Source organism: Peromyscus maniculatus, chromosome X (assembly GCF_049852395.1).
Source record: "Peromyscus maniculatus bairdii isolate BWxNUB_F1_BW_parent chromosome X, HU_Pman_BW_mat_3.1, whole genome shotgun sequence".
Classification (NCBI taxonomy): Eukaryota; Metazoa; Chordata; class Mammalia; order Rodentia; family Cricetidae; genus Peromyscus; species Peromyscus maniculatus.
Genome location: NC_134875.1, coordinates 126,031,960 through 126,058,117, shown reverse-complemented (window position 1 = coordinate 126,058,117; position 26,158 = coordinate 126,031,960). Strand labels below are relative to the sequence as shown.

General features: G+C 42.0%; 1 protein-coding gene across 2 annotated transcripts in view; it reads right to left on the bottom strand.

Annotated features, from left to right (window-relative positions):
- Dipk2b (divergent protein kinase domain 2B) overlaps nucleotides 1-22,328 on the bottom strand; it is a 66,681-nt gene extending 44,353 nt beyond the window's left edge. For both annotated transcript variants that reach the window (XR_006068048.2, XM_006993933.4), the window contains exons 1-2: nucleotides 21,944-22,328; nucleotides 9,910-10,174 (exon numbers count right to left, since the gene is read on the bottom strand). Coding sequence is in view for 1 of the 2 variants with exons in the window: in XM_006993933.4 (XP_006993995.1) it covers nucleotides 9,910-10,174; nucleotides 21,944-22,179 (501 nt within the window). In the remaining variant the exon portion in view is untranslated. The remainder of the gene's footprint in view (nucleotides 1-9,909; nucleotides 10,175-21,943) is intronic.
- Between the last annotated feature and the right edge of the window lie 3,830 nt (nucleotides 22,329-26,158).

Sequence of the window (26,158 nt, the reverse complement as noted above, 5' to 3'; positions counted from 1 at the left end):
AATTACAATGCTTAGCCTCTGCTTCCTTTGTGTTATGTGAACATACAGACAGACACAGCCAGTCCAGAGGCCTCTGAGCCAAGCTGCATTTACAGGAAAAGTATCTGTTTCTTATCTGCAGGTAGGTTCATCTAAGCTGTTCTGTGCATGAGAAAAACCATATATAGCACCAGTTCTATATAAAAGAATTCTAAATGAACTATGCTTCTCCCAATATCCAAAGAACTCTGAAAAAGTTTAATTTATAAATTAGTCACAGTAAAAGGTTAATGATAACTAATACTAAAATACAATAATTGTGGGGCTATGGAGTTGTCTCCATGCATAAAGCACTTTCTGTGGAAGCATGAGGGCCTGAGTTTGGATTACCAATGCCCATATAAAATCTGGGGATGGTGACATACATCTGTAACCTGAAAGTTGGGGCATGGAGACAGGTAGATCCTGGGGGTTGCCTGGTCAGTCAGTCTAGCCAAAGTGGTAAGCTCTAGGTTAAGTAAGAAACTCTGTCTCACAAAAAATAAAACATAGAAACTTGCTTTAGGGACATCCTGATGCCAATTAAATAAAAATATAATTATAACAACATACTGTAATATGACTTATTTTGAAACTATGAATTGCTTGTTTCTGGAATTTCCCATTTAATATTTTAAAAAATGGTGGACTCTGGGTAATGGGAACTATAAAATGGAACTGCAAATAAAGGGAAGGGCTACTGTATGTCAAAAGAGGGGTAGTGAGATCTCAAAGGAAGGATTTCATAGCAAAAATGGAGGATGGCTTGATGTCTTTTGAGGGGGCTTGGTTCACTAATGTGTAAATGCTGGGAAAATTCAAAGCCCTGTGAAGACAGGCCCTCTTGCATGATCTGTCTTGACTATCCAGACTTCAGTTCTGCCTCAACTGGGACCTCCTCTTTTCTACATTTGAGTACCATGTGGGCAGGCCCATGGCCTGTCTTATGCTTCCTCTTAACCTAGTCTTCTCTTGTCTCCTTTTTCTTCTTAAACTTGACCATGTGAAGCCTGGGAAAGCCTTTCAGCATGTTTTGCTTTGTTTTCATTCATGACGTCCATGAAGAATGATTTGGGAGTTATTTTATCAGACTGAGTGGGTGACTCACTTGTCCTTTTTTCGAGAATCCATAATGCCAAGAGGGCCTGGAAATGAGTATGTCAAGTGTCTTAATTTTGTTTCTGTTTTGTTGTTGTTGTTTTGTTTTTGGAGAAAGGGTTTCTCTGTGCAACAGCCCTGGCTGTCCTGGAACTCAGAGATCCACCAGCCTCTGCCTCTCAAGTGCTAGAACTGAAGGCATGCACCACCACCTCCCAGATAAATTTTTTTCTATTGCTGTGATAAGAGACTATGACCAAGGCAACTTAAAAAAGAAAATGTTTGATTTGGGTTTATGATTTCAGAGAGAGTCCTTGATAGTAGACCAAAGGCATAGAGGCAGGAACAGCTGAGAGCTTATGTAGATGTATCTGCAAGAAGGAAGCAGAGAGAGGGAGTGTGAGAGAATGAGGGAGAGATATAGAGCTATAGATAGATAGATAGATAGATAGATAGATAGATAGATAGATAGATAGATAGGAGATTGAGAATAGCAGGAGTCTTTTGAAACTTCAAATCTCATTTCAACCCCAGTGAAACAGCTCCTCCAACAAGCCTCCCAATCTTTCTCAAACAGTTCTACCAGCAAAATATGAGCCTATGGGGCCATTTTCATTCAAACCACCGCACAGGGTCTCAGTTCTATTCCAAACAACTTCTTTGTTACAAATGTGAGTGGCTAAGCCTCAATGATTCTAATACCAAACAGATCCCATTATTTAAAATCTTAGTTGTTTCAACTCTCAGCAGTTCCATGGTTGGCAGGAGAAATCATGCTGTGGAGACACTTACATCCATCTCATAGCACCTATCCAGTGTACCTTCAAAACTTCTGTGGGCAACAAACAGTACAGCGATTACTTCTCAAGGGGCCACAGAAGCAAGATCTTATGATGCCTCTGATGTGCCTCTGATGGGGCTCTGATCTGAAAGACTTCAGCAAAGGGCATGCACGAAACAAAACTGTCCCATTTGGTACTACTGGCAAGACACTTTTGGTTGCTTGACTGTTCTTGTCCACTAACGGTCATTCTCTTTGTTTGTTTGTTTGTTTTAGACATAGTGTCTCGCTACATAGCCCAGGCTGGCTCTCCACTTGCCCTCAGCCTTCCAAATGCTGGGATGACAGATGCATCCCATTGTGCTAGGCTAGTCATTTCAATTTTGACTCCAGCATTAGACAAGTGTGAAAATGATACAGCCAGCAGCAAACTACTTTTATTTTGCAGCATCAGTATAGTCATGCTAATATTTAAACAAAGAAACAAACAAACAAAAACCTGTTGAATTGTCTGGAAGGGTCCTTGACCTGGTAGCTTGTGAGGAATTAAAAATTTATATTTTGAAAAATAGCTGTGAATCTAATATAAAATTGCATCTCCATTTTGTCATTCCCTGACTGGTATCAGAATGCAGGTAGTGCAGTCTGTCACCACACTGAGGTGCCATCCTCTAGAGTTCAGGGACCTAGTTCCCTCCCAGTGTCCTTCCAGTTCCTGTAAACACCCCTTAGGTATTTTTGAGCTAAATTTAAGCAAAAATGAATTTACCTTGTTCATAAGTTACATATAAGCCTATATTTTGATTTAATGACTAAACTGAATTTTGGTGAGTTTGCTTATTTCCCCGATTTTGTCTATTCAAAGAAATAATGGAAACTAGGAAATAAAATTGCCCGCAGTCCTGGTTTAAACAAAGCGGTTGAAAGACTCTATATTGCCATCTAGTGGTCAAAAAGCTTCTCGTCCATCTAGCCCATTCTCCTTGGAGCTTTCCCCACCTGCATTTAGGACCATGTTCCAGACAGATTAGATGGTTCTTGAAGGAAGGCAGACACGATGGAGGGTAAGTGCTTTTCCTTCTCCAACCCCTGGCTGACTGGGGTGTTTGCTTCTTTGCACTTGGCATAACAACAGACGAAGCCTTCTTTGTAGTTTTACAAACAAGCGAATCGTGAAAAACAGTGTGGTGTTCTTGGCTACGTTGCTGTTCGGGGAATAGCAATTTAGGCTGTGGGATATTTCCATCAGATCAATGCAGAAAAGCCACGGTTTAATTACTGTAAGCACTGGGCACACACAGCCACACATGCCCTTGATTTTCAACTTCCTCTTGATTCTTGGTCCTGCCACCATCTTTGGCAGCTTCTGCTGTAAATATTCTGTGGCTCCAGGGAGTGTCCTTATGACAGAGCTGTACTTGGCCCTGCAGGAGGGGAGCCCCTGACTCCAGACTCTGCCTGTGATCATGACCACTGCGCTTTTCACCCATGCCGACTTTATTAATAAACTAGACACAGTGTACAGATCTATGCCAGCTGGATCACTCCTTGGCTCAATTCACTTCCATTTCTGTAATTTTTCCTTCCCTTTCTTTTGCCTTGTCAGTTCTCTGAACAAGGCCTGTTAGTTTATTGTGGCCTTTTTCTACCTTCCCCAAACATACTAACACATACAAATGTACATTCTCTCTTTCTCTGTCTCCCTGTCTCTCTGTCTTTCTCTTACACACACACACACACACACACACACACACACACACACACACACACACACACATTTAAGGGGTCTGGTCTAGGTCACTGTTAGAAAGTGGCTCTTGAGGAAATGGGGGTTGGTGTGGGCAGCTTAACACTGACAGAATGCCAGGGCTAGTTTTTCAGGTAAGCTGAGCTGGCTCTGGGCTATTTGGTGTCAATTGAAAGATGAGGTATGTCTCCTTCCAATCCATCCCATATAGCTCCCCATTTGGTCCATAGATGTCCCACATTAGTATAGACAGGATTTCCCAACCAGAAGTGAAGACTTTACACCTGATGTATTGTCAGAAAATCAGGGAAGAGATGTTCAGTCAAATCTTATTCTGGATGAGATTAGGGACAGAGGCTGCTTGATTGGAATGCTGGTGAGAAGGATTCTGGGGCTGTATCTGGCCTATAGGATAAGAATGGATGGGTATGTGGTTGGGTTTATGATCTTCCACAATACTTGATTATTTATAGAAAATGCTGGAGCATTTGTGTTGAGTCTAGGCTCATCTACTCCAACATTTGAATCATCTCTAGATGACTTACAATAACCTAAATCATATACAAATTGTTACAGTATATTGCTTAGGGAAAGACAAAAAGAAAGAAAGTATGCCTACTGTTAATACAGACACTTTCATTTTAGATTGTTTTTAGGTGGTTTCTCACTATGTTGCATAGACTGGTTTGAATTGCAGGGATTCTTCTGCTTCAGCCTCCAAAGTAACTAGGACTACAAGTGAGTAACACAGATTATTTTGCATCTGTGATTGGTAGAATCCACAGAAATGGAGTACACTAATACAGAAGGTTGGCAATATTAGGAACATCTGAGACAGTTAACAAAACACTATTGTTATTGTTATGCCAGAGAATTACACTATTGACTTTGTACTCAAATTGTTTCCTGGAGTGCTAATAGTGAAATGCTTTTGCTATTATAATTTTGGCTTAGGAGGTTAGCTTTCTGTCACATGGCTCTAAAAGAATGGAGTCACAAGATAGGCTAGTATTTTAATGACTCCTTCTTCCTTTTTTTATTGGCATACATTCAGTGTACCTAGCACTGAGTTTAACAAGGACATATTCATACTTGGACACAATGTTCTTTGATCATGCTCATTCCCATCATACTTCCATTTATTACTGAGCTAAAGCTCACATAACATTAAAAAAAAGTTCACAGCCAGGTGTGGTGGTACACACCTTTAATCCCAGCACTTGGGAGGCAGAAGCAGGTAGATCTCTGTGAGTTCCAGGCCAGTCTGGTCTACAAAGCGAGTTTCAGAACAGCTAAGCCCAGTTAACTTTCTTTCTCTCTCTTTCTTTCTTTCTTTCTTTCTTTCTTTCTTTCTTTCTTTCTTTCTTTCTTTCTTTCTTTCTTTCTTTCTTTCTTCCTTCCTTCCTTCCTTCCTTCCTTCCTTCCTTCCTTCCTTCTTTCTTTCTTTTCTCTCTCTCTCTCTCTCTCTCTCTCTCTCTCTCTCTCTCTCTCTCTCTCTCTCTTTCTTCTCCATAGAATCCAAAGCCTCTGGCCTCCCTACACAATTAAAAAAATTAAAATTAAAATAATTAACTAACCCGGCATTAATAAAGACAAAAATTAATAAAAGCAAAGGGAATCTGGCCTGGGGATGAGATGAAGCTACAGATGTTGGTTTGGGAACCTGAGCTAGTCTAGGGTTCTGATCTCAGCAGTGTGTGTGTACACAGGGATTCATTACAGTATACAGAACAGAGAAAGTTCTGGTGGTGTTGGGACTTAGGGTAGTATGAGAAGATGCCCAGATGCTGATGGCAAAGTGAGTCTCTCCCTTCCTTCCTTCCTTCCTTCCTTCCTTCCTTCCTTCCTTCCTTCCTTCCTTCCTTCCTTCCTTCCTTTCTTCCTTCCTTCCTTCCTTTCTTCTTCAAGACAGGATTTCTCTGTGTAGTCTTGGCTGTTCTGGAACTCACTCTGTAGATCAGGATGGCCTGGAACACGTACATATCTGCCTGCCTCTGCCTCCCACATGAGTGCTGGGATTAAAGGCGTGTGCCAACGCTGCCTGGCTCCTTTTCTTTTTAAATAAAACACAAAGTGAAATAAAAGGGATCTGGATGGCATGGAGCTTCCGTTGCTGGCCCCACAGGCACACGGGATTTGGATGCCACACGCCACTACCACCCACCCCATGCCTGCAGTATCACACATCAATATACAGGAACCCAATCTCCTACTGATATATGCATGTAGGAAAAAATTAAAAGACTCAGGCCTGGAGAGATGGAATTTCTCGAATTTCCAGAAATCACATGGTGGGATCTGGTGCCCTCTTCTGATGACAGGTTGTACATTCAGATAGAGTGTTCATATACATAAAATAAATAACATAAATGTTTTTATTATTTATTTTATTATTTTTCGAGACAGGGTTTCTCTGTGTAGTTTTCACTGTCCTGGAACTCACTCTGTAGACCTGGCTGGCCTAGAACACACTGAGATTCACCTGCCTCTGCATCCCAAGTGCTCAGATTAAAGGTGTGCAACACCACCATAAATCTTTTTTTAAAGAATCAAACAAATCAGAAGGCAGTGACCTGCCATTTCCACTTAAAGATATGTTTTCTCATCCAGTTTCATGTTCAGTGAGCATGAAAGACAGAGACAGGACCCTGAGGGAAGTCACATCCAATGAACAGAGAATCATATTTAACCACAGTTTGCAGGAGCTTTTCATTAGCCCTGTTACACAGAGAAATCCTGTCTTGAAAAACCACATACAGAGAAAAAAATTCATATAACATGAAGTTTAACACTTTAACTATTGATTCTTTTGATAAAAGGTCTCACTATGTAGGGCAGAATGGTTTCAAACTTGCCAGCCTCCTGCCTCACCTTCCCAAATGCTGGGACTACAGGCATGTACCACAGTGCCTGGCCACTTTAGTTATTTTAAACTATACAATTTGATGGGTTTTAAGTACATTCACAAAGCTATGAAAACATCATCAATACCTCGTTCTAGAATCTGTTCATCCACAAAGGAACTCTATCCCAACAATACTCACTCTGAATTCTCTCCTATTCTTAGATCATATCAACCACTAATTTTTTTTTTGTCTCTTTTCATTTGCCTGCTGAGCCCATTTCCTATAAATAGAATCATACTTGCCCTCTGGTGTCTGGCCTATTTTATGGAGCATGTTTTCAAGGTGTATCTGTGTGGTGGTGTGAATCGGTACTTTTTCCCTTGTTAAGGCTGACTGATAAGTAGTTCATGGTCTGGATACAACATATTTTACTTAGCCGTCCATCAGTTGATGAACGTTTGGGCTGTTCCCACCATTTGGCTATGATAAGTAGCACTCTTATGAATATTTACTATGATACTGTTTTAAAGTCTGGTTTTCAATTCTCCTGGGTTAGGCTAGGTGATGCTTTTTTCCCCTCCAGTGTTAGTAGAGAAGGATCTATTTGAAACTAAGTTTTGATAAAGCAAAGAACAGGCCTGAGGGTGATAGTCAGATGAGTCCTGGGAGTAGAAAAGAGTAGCAAGACATCCAAGGGCAGATGGTTTGTAGACTCCAAGAGCAAAGAGTCTCTGGGAAAAAGTATGGCAAGGAAGGGAGAAGATGCTGCCAGCAAAGAGTAGTGAGGACTCTGATCTTTGTGAATAGAAAAACAATGAGGTTTGCCCTGAATTTATAGTAGTTGTTGATGTTTTTTCTATTTTATAATAGGGAAGGAGAAAGTCTGGTGGGGATGAAAAGATGGGTTAGGGGAGGGCTGAGGAAAAGTGAATATAGCTATGGTTTGGGCTGTCTTATTGAGTGTTGGTAAGATATAAGAAGAGAAACTTGTAAGCTACATGTCAAATACACAATGAAAAACAGATAGAGAAGAATTTTTCATAATAAATAAAAGGAAGGGGCTCACTTCTTACCAAAATGCCACATGTATTTCTATAGTGATGGGCTTTTTCTAAAACATTTCCTATCTCTAAACATATTAGGATGAAGCAATCAGGCAGAACAAGGAGCATGTACTGCCATTTTAGAAACTAGAAAATCCAAGCCCAGATCAGCACTTGGTGACAGTAGATGTCAGGTCTGTCTGTGAAGTAAGCACAGCAGAGCCACAAAAGTTGAAGAATGTCAGGGCCTGGAGGAATTTTGAGCTTATCCAGAAGCCCTCCTTCTACCCCACTTTTCAGCAGGAATGTCAAAGTGGAGTGGTACAAGTCTAAGACTTAAATTCAAGGCCACTGCTCAGTGAACAAAAGACTCAAATCAGTAGTCTGTCCCTTGTCCCCATAGAAAGTGTCATCACAACATGAAAGAGTTGGTAGTTTGTGGTCTTATCTGTCTCCACTACTGAGCCAAACACTCCTAGGAGAGGAAGTTGTTTGTGATTCATCTCCAAATCTGCAGCTGCAGCACAGTTGTTGAAACTTGTTGACTATATGAATGAGAACCAGAAGCACACAATTCTTCCTGGGACTATGTTTCTTCTCATTCCACCACAGCTTTTAGTGGCAGATCTGAGATTCAAGCACAGTTTTCATGTCCCATGGGTCTCTGGCCTATGCCTTGGTGTCCACATACATCAACACTACAGTCTTGTTTTTATGGAAGTGTCTAGAACACAAGGGGAAAAGAGTTTACCTTAGTCTAGAGCAGTGGTTCTCAACACGTGAGTTGTGACCCCATTGAGGTCATATATCAGATATTTACATTACAATTCGTAATAGTAGCAAAATTACAGTTATGAAGTAGCAATGAAATACTTTTATGGTTGGGGGTCACCCCAACATGAAGAACTGTATTAAAGAGTTGCAGCATTAGGGAGGTTGAGAACCACATTGATCTAGAGTCCAAGGCCCATCTAGCCACATTATAATGACTTTTGTGGGAGGTATGGAGGTTCTTGTGCTCACAAACAAGCACTAGAGGAACCAGGAATGTTAAACACACAGGGTTGTCTCTTTAAATCGAGAGATACATAACCTGTTTTCCACCCAGAAGGCTGGGAGCAGACATGATTAATAGTGTGGTGACTTTTCCACTATGTGGCCAAGACATGAGCTTGTCAATATATAAGACATATCTTTCTGGAAGATGTCATGTACTTTACAAAGAGTATCTATCAATGTAGCCATATCTTAAGCTTTCTTGTGCACATGAGATTGAGTGTTGAACCAAACTACTTTCTTGCTTACCTGGGATCAGATTTGTTACCCTACTGGCTGTGGTGATAGTAGAGATACCCACAGACTTTGGAATGTAGCTTCTACACTATGAACTTCCTTCTTTTGCTATGTTTCCTAGTTTCCAAATGGAAATAGTCTTGCCTCAAGGGACTGTGTACCTCAGTAGGAACATGTTAACAGGAAGGCAGGGGAGAAGTACAACTTTGGAAAGCTCAGCTTTATCCAGTGTCAGATGGTGGCTTTAAGACCAACACTGTACTCTTCCTGACACCTGATTTCAAAACAGTTTCCACATGTACTAGTCAGGGTTCCTAAAAGAGTAGAGCAGAGTCAATGGTGTGTGTGTGTGTGTGTGTGTGTGTGTGTGTGTGTGTATGTGACAGGCTCACTGTGTTGCTTAGACTGGCCTCCAAATTGTGGCATGCTCCTCCTGCCTTTTCCTCTTGAGTACTGGGATTACTGGCACATGCCACCATGCCTGGCCTTTACATGGGAGCTTATATAGACAGAGGTTCACAGCACCTGGGGGTTGGGAAGGTATCCAGGGGGAAAGATGCAGATTATTTTAACCCTGTCAGGGGAGTGCACTGGTAAGGGTCATCCTTCAGCTCAAAGGTGACAGCTAGGGACTATTTATCAAATAATCACTGAGAATCACAGAAGGGAGTGGTAGGTGACAATAGGACAGAGCTTTACAAGCAAATATTCATGTTCCTGTCTTGTCACAAGCTACTCTGTTTTATGATTATTTTGTCACACTTTAGATAGACCACAACTTTTTCTTAGACCAGTTGTTCTCAAGTTTCCTAATGCTGCAACCCTCTAATGTTCCTCATGTTGTGGTGACCCCCAACCATAAGATTATTTTGTTGCTACTTCATAACTGTAATTTTGCTACTGTTAAGAATCATAATATAAATATCTGGGTTTTCTGATTGCCTTAGGTGACTCCTACGAAAAGGTCATTCAACCCCCAAAGGGGTCATGACCCACAGATTGAGAACTACTGTGTTGGACTGAACTCCGAGGTATGAGTGGATCTCTCTTGCCACCTCCCATATACCCAAGGCCCACACTCACCTGCACCAGGTCAGGTGTGAGTCGTTTGGCCTGCAGCCACTTTTGGAACCTTCCTGTTTTCCGCAGGATGCGCTCAATGCTGCAGGTCTTCGGAGCTGATGCAGAGGCACAGATTCTCCTGTCAGAGATCTCACTTTGGTACTTGCTGACCAGTCGAGAAATCTCCACAGGGCGCCAGGTTTTAGAATCATCTGAGTAATTGGCAGCATAAGAAGGCAAGTCCTGAGGAGGCAATCCCAAGTGGGAAGCCATTGAGTTGTCAAACCTGTGGGAAGCATAGGATATAAGCCTCTGAGCCAGAAGCCAGCAGGGTGGAGGGGCAGGGAGATGGAACAACAGCCTGTCTGACCATTTCCTTTGATTTACTCCAAACTCCTTTTACAAGAGGATTATCTGTGTTTGGACAAACTCCGAAGTGTATATATGATGTCAAAAGAAGTCACACAGAAACTGTTCTTTCCCCACAATGTATAGAAGGGTCAACTGTGGCTCTTTGAACTTCAACCCCATTTAAAGACAATAGCTTTGCACTTTTGCTTCTTTTCATGCCCTACTCTTACCTTACTGGTGCAGAAACTGAGGCTTATAGAGCTTAAGCATCTTGCTCAAAATTGAATGCAGTGTTGACAATCAGAGGTGTAAAACCCCAAATCCACCCTTTACATACTCTAGTTGTCCAAACCACTCTAACTTTGACCAATGCCTGGGTCCTGGAAACATAGTTCTCCAAGAGGCTCTAGGGCCTGAATTTGAGAGACTACTCCACCCCCAAAGAGCCCCATCAACATTGATTTAAGCCATCAGCATGAAGCAAATTTCAGGCACCCATGGCTGCTTCATGTCCATCAAATCTGAAGCCATCTGGCTCTAGTAGGTAGGTGACAGTGCACTATGGCTCGATCCGCTTTTAATCCTCCTCAGGGGACAGGCACTGGCCTATTGTCATCTGCTGATTTCCTAGGCTCCATGGTTACCCTTTCTAGCAGAGCCACCTCTCCAGCTGTGTGCTGACATTTCCATTAGGGAAGAATGTCGAATCTGCTTTTGATTTATGTCTGAAAAAATTACTCAAAAAAAGTTTGCCTTCATTATTATTAACTGAAGGTCATATTGCAAGTGAAAATCAGACTATATCAAATACTGAACTTAAGTGGGAGTTTTATATTCTTGTTATTGAACACTATTGGACAGGCCATGGTAATGAGTTTTAGCAGGTATATTTTCTGTGAATTAGCATTTTGATGAGTCCCAAACTGTATATTGTTTTGTTTTCTTACTCATATAATTCATCTTTGCTCAAAGAGATTACAAGTTTTCCACTGATTTATTTATTATTTGTTTGTTTGTTAATTGTAGTGCCTGGGAGGAATCTCAAGGCCTTGTGTATGCTACCTAACACCATCAGTTCATTGTTAGTATTTTGATAGCAAGGCAAGCCACAGAAAAATTTCAAGGACAAAAGGTCAAGGTCAAGGAACAATAGCTGGAGATCCCAAGTTTCTGAGTCCTTTTTGCATTAGAGCTCCAGCTTCTTAGAGTTGGGAAAGTGCTGCCAGCAAACTGTTTCTGCAGTGCAAGGATGCAAATTGCAATGGATGCAGGCCCAAGTGGTTTTGTTTAAGAATCTTGCCACAGAGACAGACAGGCCCGGCGGCAGCCCGCAGAGGCAGGTACGCTTGGTGGCAGCCGGCAAAGACAAACAGGCCTGGCGGTGGCCCGCAAAGGTAGACAGGTACGGTGGCAGTGGTAGGCAGAGGCAGGTAGGCCCGGCGGTGGCCGGCAGAGACAGGTAGGCCTGGTGGCAGCCCGCAGAAGCAGGTACACCTGGCGGTGGCCCGCAGAGGCAGGCAGGCCCAGCAGAGGCAGACAGGCCCAGCACAGAGGCAGGCAGGCCCAGCAGGCGGCAGCTGAAACACAGTTGCAATAAAGACCACAAACAGAGCTATTACCCGCTGAAGAGCTAGTGAAAACAAGCTCTTAATCAAGAGCTTGGAACAGGGACGCCTTTAATCCCAACACCCAGGAAAGAAGCTATCTCCATGGGACGGAACCAGAACGAATTTGAACACTCAGTCTGAGGCCAACCCAGGGCCCAGCTGCTGATCCTGTGAAACCCAACAACTTGGAGGTGTTGGTGAGACTACCCTGCTCAGCTGAAATCCATCTGGGAGAGGATTCAGATCCCTACAGTTTGAAGTCTGAGGAAACAAGATCAGCTGAGGAGTTGATGAATGAACAAAACGTGACCTGGGAACACAGAAGAAGGCACTGCCCAGCCACCAAACCAGATCACCAGAATCATAAGTATATACTTCACCGATGAGATTAGCTGCCCCTGAAGAAACAGCCCAACAGCACCAATTTAACCAAGAACTCCTAGTGAATCAAGACTAAAAATTAGAACAAGAGAGGCACTCTCAGACACAGACACCGCCTGCACCGAGCAGAGGAAGAGATGCCAAATCTTTTGTGAAGGGGACAAAGAAAAGGCAAGGGAGAAGGGAAGGCAAAAAACAAAAACAAAACCTAACTTATCATTTGTTTTCTGGCAAGCCCATCACTAGTCAGTAAGAGTTGTCTGAACATTCTTTAAGGGTTTGGGAGTAGGGATTAAGGATGTTACGTCAATTACATGTAGTCAGGAGGATGCCATAATTAATCAGTCCTGGTAAGGGCCCAAGAACCCCTAGGAGGGGTCCTGGTCATATATGCCTCTCAGAATGCGTCTTGCCTCTCTTCTCTCTTTTATACATCTCTACACCACACTGAACCCTTAAACCATACAGCACCTTTCCAAAGCTTTTTAGGATATAGTCATGTTACTTAACACAGTTCACTATGATCTTTATAGGCCCACTGTCTCCTTATAAACTTGCTTTGGTCTTATCAAGTCACTGTTGACTTTTGTGTAAACCACATTTTTGGGGGGTCCTCTGTTAATATTTCTAAAATACTGCCACTAAGTACTCCTTCCCCTTGCATATACAATATGTGCCAAGCAGATCCTAGTAGGCCCTCCTGGTTGGTGGGATCCTACAGAGTTTTTTGTCTAAGTATATTTTCAGTAGAAGGAGCATGTCAGTCAGGCCCACTTAATTTCCTAGTTTCCTACAACATATTTTTTTTTTTTAATGTAGAATGCAAAAGTCAACACAGACTGAACAGCAAAATTGGTCAGAATACATTCCAACTTTTTTTTGAGACAGGGTTTCCCTGTGTAGCCCTGGCTCTCCTGGAACTCACTCTGTAGACAAGGCTGGCCTCAAACTCAGAGCTCCACCTGCCTCTACCTCCCAAGTGCTGGGATTGAAGGTGTGTGCTACCACTGCTGGGCCACATTCCAATTTTCAATAGTCAGTGGTTGAGTATGAGAAGCATCCTTACAAAGGACAGATAAAACAAAGATGGCAAAGTATATTCATTTGTCAGTTGTGGATCTTGAGTTCATTCAGCTAGCCTGGGAAGCTTGTCTGTCATTTGCATCCTAGCATTGTGCAGTCCTGAATGAGGATCAGGAACGTACATAGAAAGACCAGGATAGAGAATTGCACTCAGGTTTATGAGAGTCTGAGATGGGCTTTCTCCTGAGGCACAATGAGAATTATTTTTAAAAACAGAAGAATGTTTGGAGAGGAGATAAACAAGACCAAGATGGGCCCCGGACCTCCCATCTGGACAAGAGGTGAGTGCCTGGGCTCAGACCCAGAGAGGTCTGCCCCTAGATCCCATCCCTGGGCACCAGTCATTCCGGGGAAGACCTGCCCAACTTGGCCCCAGGTTCTGGCCATTGAGCAGGATGCCCTCCACCCCCACCAGGAAGGTTCCCCTTCTCCAAGATCCCCGGCAGACCCTGTAATCTCCATGCCCTGCCCCCACACCCATCTGCCTGAGACTCCAGCCACTTCCTGAGACTTAGAGACCAGCCCCCAGCTCCCAACCTGCCTCCGGGTCTCCCATCTGGACAAGAGAGAGAGGCTTCCTGAATCTGTCAGCTCTGTCTGGACCAAGTGTGCCCAAAAGACCAAGAACGAATCCACAAGGAGATGGACAGACGTCAAGGCAGAAGTACATACAACAAAATGAAGAGCAATACATCATAACCAGAACCTAGCCCTCCTCCAACATCTAGACCTGAACATCACAAAATGGAAGAAGCAGAAGAAAGCAACCTTATGAATAACATCATGAAGAGGGTAGAGGCTTATATAGAAGAAAAGACAAACAAAAATGGAAAGAACACTATAAAAAACTAGAGGAAAGGACAAATAAAGCAGAAGAAAACAATAAATCCCTGAAAGAAAATCATGAAAAAGCAATGAAACAGGTGAAGGGAACAGTCCAAGACCTGAAAAGGGAAATAGAAAAAATGAAGAAGACACAAACAGAGAGAATGCTGGAAATAGAAAATCTGAGTAAATGAACGGGAACTTGAGATGCAAGTATAACAGACAGAATGCAAGAGATGGAAGAGAGGATCTCTGGCATTGAAGATACAGTAGAAGAAATAGATTCATCAGTCAAAGAAAACACTAAAGCCAACAAAGTCATGACCCAAAATGTTCAAGAAGTTTGGGACACTATGAAAAGACCAAACCTACGAATAATAGGGATAGAGGAAGGAAAAGAATACCAACTCAAAGGCACAGAAAATATATTCAACAAGATCATAGAAGAAAATTTTCCCAACTTAAAGAAGGAAATGCCTATGAAGATACAAGAAGCCTATAAACACCAAACAGACTAGACCCCCAAAAAAAGTCCCTTCGCCACATAATAATTAAACAATTAAAACCTACAGAATAAAGAAAGAATATTAAGAGCAGCAAAGGATAAAAGCAAAGTGACTTATAAAGGAAAACCCATCAGAATAACACCCAATTTCTCAATGGAGACTTTGAAAGCCAGAAGGACCTGGACAGATGTAATGCAGACACTAAGAGACCATGGATGCCAGCCTAGTCTAATATATGCAGCAAAACTTCCAATCATCATAGATGGAATGAACAAGACATTCCAAGACAAAGCCAGATTTAAACAATACTTATCCACAAACCCAGCGCTACAGAAAACACTAGAAGGAAAATTCCAACCTAAGGAAGTCAGATACACCCTCGAAAACACAGGCAATAGATAATGCCACAGCAGTAAACCCCAAAGAAGAGAAGTACTCACACACCACCACCAAAAAATAACAGGAATGAACAATCACTGGTCATTAATATCCCTTAATATCAATGGACTTAATTCACCTATAGAAAGACACAGGCAAACAGAATGGATACAAAAGCAGGATCCATCTTTCTGCTGTATACAAGAAACACACCTCAAATTCAAAGATAGACACTACCTCAGAATAAAAGGCTGGGAAAAGACTTTCCAATCAAATGGTCTTAAGAAGCAAGGTGGTGTAGCCATACTGATATCTGGCAAAATAGACTTCAAACTAAAATCAATCAAAAGAGATCAAGAAGGGCATTACATACTCATCACAGGAAAGATCCACCAAGATGAAGTTTCGATTCTGAACATTTATGCCCCAAACACAAGGGCACCCACATATGTAAAAGAAACATTACTAAAGCTTAAACCACATATAAAACCCCACACATTAATAGTGGGAGACCTCAACACCCCACTTTCATCACTGGACAGATCTCCCAAAACTAAACATAACAGAGAAATAAAGGACTTAACTGATGTCATGACTCAAATGGACTTAATCAATATCTACAGAACATTCCATCCTAACAAAAAAGGATATACCTTCTTCTCAGCACCCCATGGAACCTTCTCTAAAATTGACCACATACTTGGCCACAAAGCAAATCTCAATAGATACAAAACAATTGGAATAACCTCCTGTGTTCTATCAGACCACCATGGTTTAAAGTTAGATTTCAACAACAACAAAAACTATGGAAAACTTGCAATCTCATGGAAACTGAATAGAGCTCAACTGAATCACCAATGGGTTAAGGAAGAAATAAAGAAAGAAATTAAAGACTTCCTAGAGATCAACAAAAATGAAGATACCACATACCCAAACTTATGGGACACTATGAAAGCAGTGCTAAGAGGGAAATTCATAGCACTAAATGCCCACATAAAGAAGTTGGAGAAATCTCACACTAGTGACTTAACAGCACACCTGAAAGCTCTAGAACAAGAAGAAGCAAACTCCCCCAGGAGGAATAGATGGCAGGAAATAATAAAATTGAGAGCTGAAACCAATAAAACAGAAACAAAGAGAACAATACAAAAAATTAATGAAACAAAGAGTTGGTTCTTTGAGAAAATCAGCAAGATAGACAAGCCCTTATCCAAACTAACCAAAATACAGAGAGAGAGAGAGAGAGAGCATCCAAATTAACAAAATCAGAAATGAAAAGGGGGACATAACTACAGACAATGAGGAAATCCAGAGAATCATCATGTTATACTTCAAAAACCTCTACTCCACAAAACTGGAAAACCTAAAAGAAATGGATAATTTTCTGGATAGTTATCACATACCTAAGTTAAATCAAGACCAGATAAACTATTTAAATAGTCCAATAACCCTTAAGGAAATAGAATCAGTCATTAAATGTCTCCCAACCAAAAAAAGCCCAGGACCAGATGGTTTCAGCACAGAATTCTACCAGATCTTCAAAGAAGAGTTAATACCAATACTCTTTAAATTGTTCCACATAATAGAAACAGAAGGAACATTACCAAACTCCTTCTATGAGGCTACACTTACCCTGATTCCTAAACCAAACAAGGATACAACAAAGAAAGAGAACTACAGACTGATCTCCCTCATGAACATTGATGCAAAAATACTCAATAAAATACTGGCAAACAGACTCCAAGAACACATCAAAACAATTATCCACCATGATCAAGTAGGCTTCATCCCAGGGATGCAACATACGAAAGTCCATCAATGTAATACACCATATAAACAAACTCAAAGAAAAAAAAAAAACACATGATCATCTTACTAGATGCAGAAAAGGCATTTGACAAAATCCAATACCCCTTCATGATAAAGTTCTTGGAGCGATCAGGAATACAGGGAGCATACCTAAAAATAATAAAGGCAATTTACAGCAAGCCAACAGCCAACATCAAATTAAATGGAGAGAAACTCACAGCAATTCTACTGAAATCAGGAACAGGGCAAGGCTGTCTGCTCTCCCCATACTTATTCTATATAGTACTTGAAGTTCTAGCCACAACAATAAGACAACAACCCCATCCAATGACTGAGGAAACCAGATGCAGAGATCCACAGCCAGGCCCCAGGTGGAGCTCCAGGAGTCCAATTGGCGAGAAAGAGGAGAGTATATATGAGCGAGAATTGTTGAGACCAAGGTTGGAAACAGCACAGGGACAAATAGCCAAACGAATGGAAACACATGAACTATGCACCAATGGCTGAGGAGCCCCCAACTGGATCAGGTCCTCTGGATAAGTCAGACAGTTGATTAGCTTGATCTGTTTGGGAGGCATCCAGGCAGTGGGACCTGGACCTGTCCTCAGTGCATGAGCTGGCTGTTTGGAACCTGGGGCTTATGCAGGGACACTTGGCTCGGCCTGGGAGGAGGGGACTGGACCTGCCTGGACTGAATCTACCAGGTTGAACTCAATCCCCAGGGGAGTCTTTGCCCTGGAGGAGATGGGAATGTGGGGTGGACTGGGAGGAAGGCGGGGTGGGGGGGGAGGGGGGAAGAAGGGAATCCGTGGCTGATATGTAAAATTAAATAAATTATAAAATAAAAAAAAAGACCAAGATGAACAACTACCCCAGGAGAGGTAGAGGAGAGGGAGGCCATAATATTTGGAGATAGAACATGTTCTGAGTATGCCATGAGCCCTGGTTCCATCCTCAGCACCAAAGCAAGCAAGCAAAAGATGGAGGGAGGGAGAGAGAGGGGAGAGGAGAAAGAGAGAGAGAGAGAGAGAGAGAGAGAGACAGAGAGACAGAGAGACAGAGACAGAGACAGAGACAGAGACAGAGACAGAAAGACAGAGGCAGAAAGACAGAGAGAGAGAGAGACAGAGACAGACAGAGACATGTAAAAGACGTGAACTTGCAGCTTAACAAAGAAGAAACACAAAGGGCCAGTAAATCCGAAAAAATCAGATTGGAAAAAAAGCTTGGAGGAAATTCAAGCTAAAGAAAGATTGATATTAATAATATATATTCCATAAATAAATAGACCACACAAAATTAAATTTCCAAAACTCTTAGGATATAGTCATGTTACTTAACATACTTCACTATGATCTTTCTAGGCCCACTATCTGCTGTTCCCCTTATAAACTTGCTTTGTCTTACCAAGTCACTGTTGACCCTTGCACAAATCACATTTTTTGGGTCTCTGTCAATATTTCTAAAACACTGTCACTAAGTACCCTCCCCCTTGCATACATAATATGGACAAATATTAATAGATCTAGCTTATACAATATACATGTATTATTTTCTCTAGTGTATTATTATGTAGTATTAATATATGTAATAATATATATAATTTAATATATTATTATTAGTAATATCAAAACAAATATTTGTGAATGTGTAAGAAATGATCTTTGTAGTTACAATTACTCATTTAAAGATATAAAAATGTATATATACACATATAATCCTAAAAATTAGTTTTTTTCATCCAAATATACCATATTTAAGAGTTTGTCACAGGGAATTAATAAGAGATGCACAAGATCTTGGTGCAGTAATGTTTGACACATCACTGTTTATAATGATGAAAAGTGAAAAAAAATCCCATTGTCTCATGGTTGTTGGTTAGTTAAATATATTATAGTTGTTTGATGGAACTCAATATCATGAAGCTTTTAAAAATCAGATTATGTGGAATATTAATCATGTGAACAAATATTCTTCACATACTATTAAAGTCCCTAAAGAATATATAAGAATGATTGGATGTTTGTGTGTGTGTGTGTGTGTGTGTGTATGTGTATGTGTGTGTGTGTTTGTGCACATGCATATTTGGGTGCAGATGCTCCTGTTTGTATGTATGTGTGAAGGTCAGAGGTTGATGTCAGGTGCCTTTCTTAATCACTCCCCATTTTCTTTTTTGAGACAGCTGGAGCTTTCTGGTTCACCGAGGCTAACTGGTCAATGAGCTTTAGGATCCTGCCCCTCTCTGCCTTCCCAATACTAAGATTATGCTTTTTTATTTTTACATTTTATTTATTTTTTAATAGAGCCTCTAGGGATCCATCTGTTACCACTTGCCAGTTCTGGAGTTACAAGCCCACATAGCCATGTCCAATTTTTGTGTGGATGCTGCGAATCCAAGTTCACAGCAAGCACTTTATCCATGGATCCATCTCTCTAACCTACTTGAGAATGAATTATATATGATTTTTATTTTGAATTTTTCTTAATATTTCTGAAATAAGTAACTACTGTGCTTATAATAAAAGAAAATTATTTCTAAGGTAGTGAGACAGATGATAAGTAGGTCCATAACCTTAGGTCCTCTCTGCCCCTTTATGTTGAGGTTAAGCATTCTCAGCATAGAGTGCTGTAACCTCATGGACCTGCCCTGTTTGATGTTTTCCTGTGTGAAACAGCGTTGCAAGAAAAACATCTTAAACTTGATGAAGGAGAATGAGAGCCTAGAGCTCCTTATTGGAATCTTGCAGTTTCTTTCTTTTCCAGCTTAAACTAGATCTATATCCTCACCGCTCCTTTCTCTGAGTAATCAGCATACTTCACTATATTCTTTGTTCTTTGCACTCCACTTCCTAGGTGAGAATTTCTGAGTTCAAATTCAACATCTCCATATTTATATTACTTTCTTTCACATTGTGTCAGTTAGCAAAATGAACACAGAGCTGAATCCAGATGTCTCCTTTCCTCCCTCTTTTGTCTGAAGTGACCTCTCTTCTGGTTCTTTAGTGCCTCAGAGCAACCCCAGGCCACCCTGCCTATGGCTTCCTGTGAGATCCCCCTGAAACATGGATTTTTATCTCCCAGCTTAACATCTTCCCTATTGTCTGCAACAGAGCAGTCTTAATTAGGGGTCATTCAACTTTGCAACCTTCACGAAGTGTTTACAAAAGGCTTGATAGAGAGGGCTGGAAAAATAGTTTAGTGGTAGAATACTTGGCTGGCGTTTGAAAGGCCCTGGGGTTTAATCACCAGGAAGAACAAAAGAGAAACCAAAAATCCTTAATAGCAAAAGTTCACATAAACTCCCTAAAACTTCTTAAAAAGAAGTTTAATAGATCTAGAGAGATACCTCAGGGGTTAAGAACACTTTTCCAGTGGACCCAGGTTAGCGTCCCAGCAGCCACAACTGTCTGTAACTCCAGTCCCAGGGCATTTGACACCATGCTTTGGCTTCCTCAAGTACCAGCCATGCATTTGATGCACAGACACACATGCAGGCAAAACATTCATATACATGAAATAAAGTAACATAAAAATGAAGTTTAATGTTTTCTGTTTCACACACACACACACACACACACACACACACACACACACACACACACACATACACACACACACATTTTATTCATCCATAAAGAATAACAAAATGATATCATCTTTAGGAAAATGGATGAAATTGAAGATCATCATATTAAATGAAATAAGGTAGACTCAGAAAACAAATGTCACATTTTTCTCATATGTAGAAGCTACATTCTTTTAAATATATAAAATGAAAATAAAGAGGGACTATTTGAGAAGAGAAAAGGTATTGGGAAAAGGGGGAGCAAGAAAAAGTAATGGGGTAAATATCATTAAGGCACATAATAATGAAAATGTCATAAGGAAGCCCATTATTTTGTATAATGAATATGTAGTAATAAAAAACAAAAAATAGAAAAAAAAGTTAAATATTTTTGATTGAACTTTTCTGTTTACTGTCTCTTTTTTGTAATTTAGTGTAACAATCACAGGTATCTTTGGCTAATAGAGAGATTGCATATCCTTTCATCCTTGCTTATATCTTTTGTTTGGTCACAGAATCTTACAGGCAGAAGGTTAGGTTTTTTTTTGGGCGGGGGGCGGGGAGAAAGAGTGTAGAACAAAAGGTCTTTGGTGCTGAAAAAACTAGGAGCCACTGCTTCCTGAGCTAAGTTCCCCATTTCTTGGCCTAGCGTTCAAGGGACTGTATCTCACATGTCATTCCAGGCGTCTCTGTCCATATCCACCTATATCCAGGGCTTCAGCCACAGCACCTTTCATCTCTTCCCATACTTCCACCCTTGTTTAGAAAGCCTCTCTGCCTTCCCCTTCCCCAAACCCCCAGTCTATCCTGTAAGACCTTGCTCAGGATCCTCTCCCCAGGAAATCTCTCTCTGTAATCAGTGTCCCTTGTCTGGCACTCCTGTACTCTGGCCTGCATCAGACCAAACCTCACTATTATTTGTAATGTCTCTTCTCCTGACCACCTAGAAGAAAAGAGCAAAGTTGTGGTGGCTGTTCCCACTTGGTCTCTGCTGGTTCCTAGCCTCGTTAAACGCTCCATGACTGTGTGCTAATAGGCATGAATGCCATTTTTTGGTGAGACCCACGTTCATCACAGTGAACTAAACTCTGATTTTCCTCAGATCAGTATCACACAACAGAAAACAGGCTCTGAAATATTGGAGCGAACTGTCTTTGTTTGTATCCCAGGCTTACCTTGGGCAAGTCCCTTAATTCTGCCATATCTGCTTAGTATCTGAATAATGGGTGCAAACTGTCAACACCCAGGATCGAGATGGTTTAAAATGTCTGCTTTCTATATATTTTATTCTTCCCATCATGAAGATTGAGTAGGAAACCTTAACAGTCTCACGCTACTCCAGTCATAGAAAAGAATTTTCAGCTTTCAATTTCAAAAGGAAACTTCGACTTTAGCATTTAGGGCTGGAATTTGGCTTCCACTCTTACCCTCCTATGTCAAGTCATTACCACTGTTAAATGCCTTCCTCTAGTTCCAACCCATAAATTAGATATCTTCACACTAAGAGAAGCTCAAATTGCTCCTCAGAGTTATTTGATGGCAATTCTGACCTTATTTCTTCTTTAAAGAACTTCTTACAAATGGATGTCCCGATGCAGGCATTGCATTTGTCAAGACCGAGGAACGTCCTTCCCAGAGTGTAGCTGCTTCTGACTCGGGGTATCAGAGAAGGAGGGAGAATGGCTGGCGAGGAGAAAGAACAGCTTAGGGCTGAGACCCACAGCAGCAGCCGAACTGGCCAGCGCTGGTTGAAGGCGGCAGTCTCTGCTCCAGCTAAGAACTCCATCCTGCTCTCTGTGCTGCAGCTGTAGTGTTCAGCAGTACACTCAGAGCTGCACAAAAAGAGGCCAGGCCTGACCAGAAAGGAAACTGTCCAAAGCAACCGGCCTCAGGATGATGACCCTATCCCAGCCTCTGAGGTTTCTGTCTGAGGATGCTGAGGAGCTAGCAGCTAATGGGGCTGGGCAGGAGGGGAGGAAATCCATGGAGGATGCTGATAACGCATTTCCAAAGTCACTCTTCCTCTGCTTGGGGCGGCTGCCTCAGTCTGGGGAGGTGTACACGAGCAGATTTCAGGAAGGACAATGGTTACGGCTTCCCTGTGTAGTCCTTTCGACAAACACAGGATATCCCAGCTGGGCAGGAAAAGTCCATGCAGGATGTGTGTAGGACCTAGGTTCCACCTGGGAGTTTCAAAGAATCCTGAAGGCCTCCACCCTCCACTGTTTCCATTCTGGGTACATCTGTCCCTGTGGAACACACACACACACACACACACACACACACACACACACACACACACACACACACCACACCCACCCACCCACCCCTTACATACCTCCATCAACATACACATACATTCTATCCCACCCTACTCCATCACACATCATATACACATACTTCACACCACATATATATGCACTACACACACACATATAACATCTTACAAAATAAATGCCACAACACACACACACACAAACACACGCATTGTATCCCAAATCCCTATCCCACAACCCGCACACCACTCCACATCTCACATACACCTTATATCACATATACATATAACCACACAACACACACATAAAAAACACTCCACAACACACACATATACACAGAGATACACACACACCACACTCCTTTTCCCAGTTCTTATACAGGTACCACCCACATCAAACACACATACATATCTCACAGCACATATATTTCACAACAAACCCGATAACACGCACACAGAGTTTAATACACACACACCACACCCCTACTCCCATCCTCCATAGCACACATACACACACAACCCCACATCTCCCCCCACACCCCCTCATGACCTCATACCACATATACATACACCCCACAACACAAACTCCATAACACATACATACACAGAGTTTAACACACAAACACAAACACACACACACACACACCACCACCACCACCACCACCACCCCACACTAACTTTTCCCTTCTCTGAAGTGGATAATTTGTTCTGCACTTAACCAGCCATACTCCCTGACTTTTACCAAATTCCATAGTGAAATAACTAGAGGTTAGTTTGCTGGCCATTAAGCAACAGCACATTTAACACTCATTTAAAAGCTTTTTGCTGCTTACAGAATAGAAAACCCCAGATTAGTCCATTTCTTGCTGATTTGAGAACAAGAGAGGGGGAAGAAGCCTGTGGCCTCTGCAGCTTGATGAGGGCAGTAGCGGAAAGAACCCTGCTGTACCCAGCCGTGTTTAGCCCTCTTTGTAGGGCTGAAAGCCCTTCTTTTCTTTACCACCTTGCCTCATTTATCAGCTGCTGCCTGACTTGGGACAATTTAAGTGTCCAGGATTGGCTTCCTCTGGATACTAAGATGAGGTTCACAGCATAGTGTAGATGGGAATAGTCTGTGAGGACCAAATCAGGTTGCCTGACTTTGCACAAGGGTTGGGAGTACTTTGCTAGGCTACTGTGTGTAGGAGGACAGGACTGGGGCAGGGGAAAAGGAACGTGAGAGGCGTTGGGGATGGTATCAGGGAAGTGAACAGTTTGGTTAAACAGTAATGAGACAGGCTAAGGGCAGCTCTCTAGGGATTAAACGTGTACTTATTAGCTATCTTTGTGTTTTTGGTGAAATGTCTGATCATGTTTGTTATTTATTGTTGATTTAAAAAATGTGTTCATTTATTTTTGTGTATATGTACATACAATGTTACATGTTCTGTGCCACAGTATGCATGTAGAGGTCAGAGGACAGCTTTTGGGTGTTCTGTCTTGTTGAGGTAGAATCTCTCTTGTTTTGCCATGCTTCTCCTATTGCAGACTACCTGGCCTCTAAGGTTTAGGGGCTTCTCATATCTCTACCTCCCAGTATTTATAGGAATACTGGGATCACAAGCATGTGCCATGGTGTCCAGTTTTTACATGGGATCCAGAGAGCCGTACTCAGATCATTATTCTTGTGTGTCAAGTTACCCAATGAATTCCCTGTTCCTATTATTATTTTTTGAGATTTCAAAAACACATTCTAGATCTTAGGTCTTTGGTGGCTATGTGATGCTATAGTTTGGATCTAGACAGATGTGTTAAAGTCTTGTTCTTCAGCCTGTGGTGCTGTTGGAAGGTTATAGAAACTTTTAGAGGTGGGCCTAGTAGGAGGTCCTTGCAGGCCTGGCCCATGGGTCTCTTCACCATTCTTTCTTTGCTTTGCAATTATGAGATATTCTTCTACTGCGTGCTTCCTGCTGTGACGTGTTGCCTCACAACAGACTCCAGTTGAGTCTTTCAACCATGTACTGAAACCCCCCCCAATGCTACACAGAAATAAACCTTTTTTTTTTCTTTATAAATTGGTTTTCTTATGTATTTGTCATGGCAATGGAAAGCTCTCTAAAAAGTGGCTTGTGAATATTTTCTCTCAGGTGGCATATTACCTAAAAGTTAATTGGTGGCTCCGTTTGCTACCCTCCCTCCTTCCCTAATCCCTCCCTCCCTCCCTCCTTCCCTCCCTCCCTCCCTCCCTCCCTCCCTCCCTCCCTCCCTCCCTCCCTGTTCCTTCTGTTTGAAATAGGGTCTCACTATATAGCGAAGGATGGTCTGGAACTCACAATCTTTCTGCATAGACTTCTAAATTCTGGGACTACAGCAGTGTGACCCCTACACCCAGCTTCTGGTTGGTATAGTTTCTGATTTCAACTGACTGCTTGCATTAGGCTTTCTTATGTTCATGTAGGAATTTAAAGTGCTAGAGTGTCTCCAGTCTCATGGCCTTTCAATTACATTTTTTTGGTTAAGAATTCTGCTAAAGTCAGGGCCAGTGAGATGGCTCAGTGGGTAAAGATTCTTATTTCCAAATCTGAATTTGATCCCCAGAAACAACATGGTGGAAGGAGAGAAGGAACATCTGTAAGTTATTCTCTCATCTCCCAATAATTATGGTGGTGTTGCAAGCACATGTCCATAAAATTAACTGTCAAAAAAAGAAAAGAATTCTGTTGAGTCCTGTGTATTTGGCTGGAACCTCCAAACTCCTGCTCCATTCTTGCCTCTCCAAAACCTGCCCTCTCAGAGAATCTCCAAAAAGCCCAGTTCTGCTTGGTGAGATCCTCCCCTGAAGTTGTCAGTGATCAAACCCCTACCTAAAGTGTTATAATGGGGCACAAACCCAGCTTATGGAGGACACGTGATCACCTTTTGACTACAGGGTATGTGAGCACCCTCCTTTAGTTTGGCCATGTGATTTTTGTCCCTTCCCCCGTCCCAATCTCTGAGGGCTGCAGGACTCACCCAGGAGTTGCTTTGCTCAGAATAAACCTGATCTTTTCCTTTTAGTTTGGTTTGATCCGACTTACTGGGTTGGCAGAGAAACCGATTATCAGGGTACAGACAACCTATTATTTTGGTGCCAAAACCAGGGAGGAGTTGAGCCTGGCCATGTAGGAGGCCACTCCTCTTTTATTTCCCTCTCTGCCAGACAGGATCAACTTTTGACTTGGGGTAAATTATCCATTTCCAAGCCACTGCCTACAGAGGTCTGGGTACCTATTCTTGGGTAAGACCCCTTCTGGGTCAAGACCTTTGGGGTTCCTGCCATGTTAGGGCAATTCTGATCTGTTTCTGGAGCAAAGGCCATCTTTGTTCCATGGAACTTTTGTGGGGAGAGGTATCCTAGGCAAAGGCTACCCCACACCCACCACTCAACCCAGGCTCTCATGGGGGATGACCCATCCTGGTCATCAGTCTCTGGTACAGGCTTAGAAATGGGCAACTCTGAGTCTAAACCTGA